The 7,481-nt window shown below is 46.4% G+C and overlaps 1 protein-coding gene across 1 annotated transcript in view; it reads right to left on the reverse strand.

Moving 5' to 3' along the window:
• Positions 1–767: 767 nt before the first annotated feature.
• Positions 768–7,481, reverse strand: part of LOC103393550 (oxysterol-binding protein-related protein 7-like) — a 14,181-nt gene continuing 7,467 nt past the window's right edge. Inside the window, exons 8-24 of the mRNA XM_008330551.3 lie at positions 7,017–7,164; positions 6,715–6,833; positions 6,341–6,347; positions 6,132–6,211; positions 5,880–6,036; positions 5,501–5,634; positions 3,743–3,923; positions 3,580–3,654; positions 3,274–3,488; positions 3,043–3,180; positions 2,896–2,959; positions 2,710–2,788; positions 2,495–2,639; positions 2,249–2,399; positions 2,008–2,134; positions 1,787–1,909; positions 768–1,566 (exon numbers count right to left, since the gene is read on the reverse strand). Coding sequence (XP_008328773.1) covers positions 1,458–1,566; positions 1,787–1,909; positions 2,008–2,134; positions 2,249–2,399; positions 2,495–2,639; positions 2,710–2,788; positions 2,896–2,959; positions 3,043–3,180; positions 3,274–3,488; positions 3,580–3,654; positions 3,743–3,923; positions 5,501–5,634; positions 5,880–6,036; positions 6,132–6,211; positions 6,341–6,347; positions 6,715–6,833; positions 7,017–7,164 — 2,052 coding nt within the window. The 3' untranslated portion in view covers positions 768–1,457. The remainder of the gene's footprint in view (positions 1,567–1,786; positions 1,910–2,007; positions 2,135–2,248; positions 2,400–2,494; positions 2,640–2,709; positions 2,789–2,895; positions 2,960–3,042; positions 3,181–3,273; positions 3,489–3,579; positions 3,655–3,742; positions 3,924–5,500; positions 5,635–5,879; positions 6,037–6,131; positions 6,212–6,340; positions 6,348–6,714; positions 6,834–7,016; positions 7,165–7,481) is intronic.

Genomic DNA, 7,481 nt, shown 5'->3' on the forward strand with positions numbered 1-7,481 from the left:
ACCATCGTGAAAAAAATCCAAAAACATTTTAGAAAATTACAAAAACTTCTGTCAACATCTTTTAGTTTTTGACCAAAAATGACACGAAAAGTTCACATTTTGACAAAGTCTTTACAGAAATATTTCTAAAATTGTTCTTTAAATGTCGTATTTTTATGAAAAAGATGCAAGAATAGTTCAATTTTTTAAAAATGATTTTACAAAACTTTACGTCAAGCTTTTTTAGGTTCTGTCCAAAAATGAAATGGAAAATTTATATTTTGACAAAAATGTTTATAGAGAAAAATTTCAAAAAATCTTTTCTAAATGCCCTAAATTTCTGAGAAACATCCGGGGGAAAAAAACATTTTTATTATTACAGTCTGTAAAAAACAATTTTAACCTTTTGAGGTATCTAAACCTCAAAGGGGGGTTGATGGGGGGTGGGGGGGGGGTGTGATGGCCCACAGTCTGTTTTAAATATCTATGGACTAAACGTTTCACTCATCTAAGAGGCGGCTTCAGTTCTGATTGGCTACATACCAGAAGTTCCCAGTCGTCACTCAGAACCGAGGAAGCCTCTTAGATGAGAGGTGACATCATCAAAAAATGATGATGTCATATCATCATTTTTGAAGTGACGACTTCAAAAAAACCTACTCCATCAGGTTGCCCTCGATGTAACTATTTTTGGATTAAATGTGACGTGTGTATATTGACACGTTTTTAGGCTACTTTTTAGTAACATTTAAATGTAAGATTTGAATATAAATGACAATAACAATTTGCTGATAATGAAATCTTTTATTTGAAACTAAACCAAACTAACAAAAAAAACTACACTTTTTTAAAAATCCATTGTTGAAACATCCATAAAAAAAATTTCATAGCATCAACTAGGGGGCATCCTTCTCCACCAGCACCATTAACTAGCAATGAGGACACGTGTAGGAAGTTAAGAATATTGTTGTGCCAAAGTTCAACTAGAGGCAAAATAAAATACACACCATTTTTACAAAATCAACACGGATTTATACAACATGACCCACAGAGTGTGGAGAAGGACCAAATCCACAACACGAGCCCCAGGTTTGGCCTCCATGTGCTCCAAAGCATTGGAAGCAACTGAGAACAACCTGAGCACAAATATTCTTAAAGACACATTAAAATTTAATTTAAAAAGATCTAACGTGTTCCTCATTAATATGACACTTTACAGACAGACGCGCTGGCCAAAAACCTCCCCCCGGCCCAAAAAAAAAGTACCCACAATTCTCTGCAGATAAATGTTTTCAAATGTGGATTTCAGTTGTATTTTTTCTAACCTGAAACAAGTCTGGATCGGTCTTCGTTCGTCCTACGTCGGCACGTCCCCTCTGCGGCGGAGGTTCATGCGTGCTCTCGACCGTCTCTCTCAGGTTGTTCTAGCAGCGTTGCGTGACATTGTGGGATTTTCAGAACTGGGCTCGACCAGGGTTCTACCAAAGGTCCAGGTTCTCGGTGTTGGCGAAACCCGGGTCTTTGCGGAGGTTCCAGTAGGTTCCGTTGTAGAGCCACACCTCTGTGCCGGCCTCGTCCAGGGCTTTCCTGAGGAAACGAAATGAAACGGTCACGGCTACGATCAAGAGTATATCGCAATATATCGTATAGTGGTCCCTGTATCGTGATACGTATCGTATCGCCAGATTCTTGCCGATACACAGCCCTGTAAATAAGTCGTTCAGATTTAATCTGATTATTTTGACACAGATCCAGAGCTGGATTTAAGGTTCTACGACGTTCTTAAAGTTTAGAAAAAAAAAGTTACCTGAAAAACCTGGGGGTGTGCTCCTCCCCCCTACTGGCCATCTCCTTCCTCCTCTCCCTCTGCTTCTCCTCCACCTCGTCCTTCTTTTTATCTGCTTCAGCCACTTTCCCCTCCTCCAGAAGCCTGACGGAAAAAAGAAGAAGAAAAAGAAGACGACGACAGATGAACAATCAGCCGTCACCGTCTGTGTTTTAAAAACGTCGGTCTGCTCAGGTCAGTACCTCTGGTCCGGTCTGAATCGTGTGTCTGTCGGCGGGAGGACGGCCTTCAGCTCCGGTGTCAGTTCGTTCAGTTCCCGGGCGTAACGAGAGAAGCCGTAGAACTGGGCGTAATCATCCGGTTGTACGTCTGCAGGGAGAAGGAGAGCGAGATGAAGAGGAGTCTGGAGAACGTGTTCAGGACTGGACAACAAGGGGGGGGGGGCCGGGACGGGTGATGGGTTCTGACCCGTCCGTCACTCACTCGGCTTCCAGATGCACTTTGGCGTAGAGAGCGTGTCACAGAAGATGCCCTCGTGCCACAGGCCTCCGAATCGATGCACCACCTCCCCGGCCCGGTTCAGGACCACGCCCTGCACCTCGTTCTTACTGCTGTCTGAGCTCCAGTACCGGGACTGGACCACAGGGGGGAGACAGAGAGTTAGACTCACAGGTTAGACTGGAGTTAAAACGGTGAGGCAGCCGGGGGACGAAGTCGACGTGTCCTCACCTTGACGAAGGTGATCTTACAGGTGCAGACGTCGCTCTGCGTGTTCCTGATCACCACCTCGCCGTAGTGCTCCAGCCAGCGCTGCTGACTCAGCACGTTGTGGATACAAGTCACCACCTTGTTCCACTCGTAGTGGTCTCCGTACCTGCACGGAAAAAAAAATTAAATTCAAAGAACTTTCAATGTGGGAGAGGGGCAAAAAAAAAATCCGTCACCGGGGCAGTTTGATGTTGACCAGCCCACTGGAGATGATCTCCACTGACTTCCCCCAGAACTTGTTCTTCCATCTCTGATCTGGGAACAGAAAAGTGTGTGAGTGTCAGGCTTTAGGTCATAAAAATCCGTAGTGACCTCACAGTGACCTCACAGTGACCCCGCAGTGACCCCTCAGCTCCTCCTACCTTGCCAGAAAGTGAAGTTTTCTGAGTCGGCGTGACAGGCAGAGATGGGTGGATGATGGCTGACCTGAAAATAAAACAACATGACATTTTATCCACAAAGGCTTCGGTCCGGCTGACGTGTTTTCTTTGCGTCTCGCCGCGGCGTACCTGCTCGCTGATGTAGCGGAACCCTCGGTCCTCACGGTGGTTCTCGTAGGTTTCTCCTAGAACGGGGTTGAAGGGTTTGTAGCGATTCCTCCAGGAAGCCCAGGCGTAGCCAGAGATGGAGAAGGCGGCCACGTAGACCTGGACACACACACGGACACGAACACACACGCGGTTAACGTCGAGCTCGGGGAACGTTCAGCTCAACGGTTTCGGGGGAACAAACCAACCGACCATGCGTTCGTACGGGTCGTCGATGTGGTTGGCGATGTCCAGCAGCTCGGCGTACTCCAGCTCCTCGCTGACACGCTGCAGCAGAGACACGGGCTCGTTGAGAGCCACGGGCATGGAGACCCGGGACAGGTCTTTGCCGATGTTGTTGTACAGGATGGTCATGATGCCGATGTGGCTGTTGTCTGATCCTGGAGCTGGGAGTACGGCTCGGCGACCTGGACCACAGGAAAGAGTCAGGAGAAAAAAAAAAAAAAAAAACCCAGACTGTCCTTCGTGTCCTTCATGTCCTGCAGTGAGTGTTGTTACCTGTGTCGCTGGTAGGGGGCGTGGGAGGGTCAATGACCTCCTTCAGACTGGCCCTGTAGTTCAAGGCTGCAGTGGCTGCAGGAGAAACACATTTCGTTTTTTATCGTATGGTCGCCGTGTCAACAGGACGTGACATCATCAGCGCCGCTCTGGGGTTACTCACTGTGGCCCTCGTCTGGCTCCGAGGTGCTAGTGGTGGTGATGTCACTCAGGCCCGACTCGTCAGAAGCCTCCGCCTCAGACGAGGTCTCGCACACGATAACCTCGCTGGCGTCAAAGTACTCGGCAATAGAGTCTGCCACTGAGGGGGCGCGTTGACAGTGTCGACCCATAGATGGCGTCCTCTGTCGGAAGAGAGAAAAAAAAGAAAAAAAGAAAAACAACTGAACAAAGAGTCTCATGGAGACAGACATGCGACGAGTGTGTGTGTGTGTGTGGAGGTGTGCAACAAGCAGAGAACAGTGTGAGGTTCAATTCCCACCAGTGCAGATCACCACGGACTTTCAGGCAAAAAGTTCAGGTTTGTTGAAATGAGTAAATTGGTCGTATCTTTGTCCAGTTCCTGTGTACGTCGTTGATTTCCACAAACTGGAAAGACTTTAAAAAGATAATAAAAAAAAAGCCTGGTTGTTTTTGGATGAATCTCAGGAGCCGAGAGAACACGTGGATCCATTTACAAAAATCCCAAAAACCTGAACTGGCCCTTTAAATGTGTCTGTTAGTGCCACCTGATCACACCAATCACAGAGCAGTGTCAGTCAAACTGTCGGGCGAGTGACAGAATTATCTCACTGTGATGAGCTGAGGCGAGAGAAGCTGTGATTGGACAGAGAGAATCACACACACACACAAAAAAACTGTGATACCAAAAGCATTTTTTTCTAAATTTAAAAATGTTTTTGAGAAACTTTTATTTTTGAAGACTTTTTCAGAAAATTATTAGTATAGAATTTTACTGTGATCAAAAGTTGTCGTAACCAGAAAATTTTACTGTGATCAAAAGTTGGCGTAACCAGAAACGTTTGGATGCAGAGTCTGGCAGACCTAAATTCCCGGCAACTTTGCCCCATACACACGCACGCACACAAAGACACACACACACAAGGACGCACACACACACACACACAAATGCACAGTACACACCTGGTCCGGGCGGACGGTGCAGAAGGATTCTTCAGTAGAGTCAGAAGACAAGGAAAGCGAGTGGACTTTGGTCAGACGGGACTGTATGTCAGTCTGTTCACACACACACACACACACACACACACACGGAGCAGTCACACAGAAGAGGAAGCACAGAAAAACAAAATCACATGATGTAGCTTCTGATGGCAGGTCAAAGGTCAACGTAATTAGGGCCAAAGCGCCGCAGTTAAATGATTGCGTTTGACCTCGGATTCAAACACCTGTAATTAGAACAGGCTGTGAAAAAAAAAAAAAAAAAAAAGGGGGCGTGTCCTTTTAGAACTTCCTCTCTCGTCCAATCACACGATTCTCATCACAGATGAATCAGACTGTTGTTACCAGGCAACCAAAACCAAAACACAGAGATCAACTCATGGACCAGGAGGACAAAAACCAAACTGGGTCCAGCTCCGACCCAGAGGGGCGGAGCCGCCGAGGGGCGGAGCCACAGAGGGGCGGAGCCACGAGTTTCTGTGTGAGTCGAGGCGATCACACCTGGTTAGTCCTGGGGCTCTGACTCTGTGTGTGTGTGTGTGTGTGTGTGTGAGGTGTGTTCATCAGGTCACGCCTGTGTGTGAAGCTGTACCCGTCCTGACGACAAACAGCCCAAACCTGCTCCGCAGTTTCACCGCTCGTCTCCGTCAGGGAGCCAGGGTTTGGTCACCAACAGACAGATACTGACATTCTGGTCTCAGCTCTTTTTATGTGTGTGTGTGTCGGGGTGTGTGTGTGTTACCTCTGACATCGTGCTGCACAGCGTGGCCAGCTGCTGTGACGTGTTCTGCCTCAGGTCCGGTCCGGTCCAGGCCTGTCTGAGACGCTCTCGCTCCAGTGACAACACGTCGTGAATGGACTTGAGAGAAGAATGGACTGTGAAAAGAAGACGACAAGACGTGTGAAAAAGTCACAAATATAAGGCTCGTGGTTCAAATATGGCTCTGCTGAAACATCAGTGTGTTGATGAATCATGTTTGTTTTTTTTTTTTTTAAGTCTCTATTAACACCCGACGGGCAAATACCCCGTTATTGAAATGGTGCAGTGGAGTTAAAACCAACAACCTCAGCAAGTGCAGATAAATAATTAAAATAATAAAAACCAAAGCGGAGGTTCTCACCCCTCTGGGAGAGAGCACAGATGTCCTGGTGGAGCTTCTTGGCCTCTGGTGAAGTCACCTGAGGGTTGGACAACTGACTGTAGACGTAGTCAGGGATGGAAGGGACAGAAGCCCCCAGACCAGAGCTGGGGTTGGTGCTGAACTGGCTGGAGGTCAGCTGGAGGGGACAGAAGGTCAAAGGTGAACAGTCAAACTCAGAGAGAGAGAGAGAAAGGGAGAGAGAGAGAGAGAGAGAGCAGTGTGAGTTCCTACCAGGCCCATAGCTTCAACACGTGATAAAGTCCTGGAGTGACCAAAGACTTTTCCAGGTTTCCTCTTTGGTTTTTCCAGAAGGGAGAGATGTAGGATAAAAAGAATAGAACGTTAGCTGAAGTATTTAAAAAAAACAAAAACAAAAACAAAAAAACCTCTGGACCTTTTCCTCTTTTTAAAAATGCTTTTATTTTGAAAAGCCTCGTCACAGAAGTTCTACAGCCTTTTTTTTCATTTTTAAAATTCAATTCAAAGTCTTTTTTTTTTAACAATGTTATTTTTGTGTTCTGTGAGGCCTGATGCCGAGTGACCCATGTGCAGTTACAGGTCCAGGACCCAAGGGTTGGAAACCTCTGCCATAAACCACGTGTTGTTGATAAATATTAGCACTGGCTAACTGAAAATCAGCAACGATGACATTTGACTGCATCGAGGCTCCTGTTGGATAATTCAGCTGTCAATCACGCGGTGCTGTCATAACAAAGGTTATTTTTATAATATATATAAAATGATATATTTAAAGGACTAAAACGTCAGGTTCCTCTGACGGTGAAGCCGTGACTTCCTGTGGACCAGGACTCACCTGCATGCTGATCCTCATCTCCAGGTCTGTGTTGGTGATGGGCAGACCTCCCTCCAACCAGTGGAGTCTCTGGATCAGCTGAGCCAGTTCTGTCAGCTCAGTCTGACAGCGAGAGAGGTCTGACAGACGGAAGGTCAAAAGGTCACGGATCAGGAAAAAAAAAAAAACGATATACTAATGAACCAATCACACGCCTCGACGGAAGGTCAAAAGGTCACGGATCAGGGAAAAAAAATAAACGATATACTAATGAACCAATGACACGCCTCGGGTTCTGTTTGTTCACTGCAGGCATTTCTCACCGTTGGTGGTCACGTCCAGATCGTGGGTCTGCTGCAGCCAGGCCGACACCTTATTGGTCACTCCGTGGTTGGAGGGGGTGGCCGGAGATGGGGCGGGGCTTCCCATCTCCGGCTGGTACGCTGAGGCGGAGCTGGCGTAGTAAGAAGGCTGCAGGATAGGAAACGATCAAAGGCGACGTCAGCGATGTTGTGATTTTGGCGATGCGACACGTATCGCGATACGGAGCGACGATACGATATATTGCGATATATACTACTAATACTGTAGACATAGCGATATAGTTGTGTTTTTTAAATTGTAGTCAAAGTGTTATCAAAAAAACAAACAAACAAAAAAAGAAATGATATAGTGCTAGATACCGATAACATCGATCTTGTATCATGGATTGAAATATTGTAGTATTTCCGTGTATCAATATTTAACATTTACAATATTAACATTTATATTAAGAATTTATATTAATA

The sequence above is a fragment of the Cynoglossus semilaevis genome, chromosome 17 (genome assembly GCF_000523025.1).
Source record: "Cynoglossus semilaevis isolate Cse_v1.0 chromosome 17, Cse_v1.0, whole genome shotgun sequence".
Taxonomy (NCBI): domain Eukaryota; kingdom Metazoa; phylum Chordata; class Actinopteri; order Pleuronectiformes; family Cynoglossidae; genus Cynoglossus; species Cynoglossus semilaevis.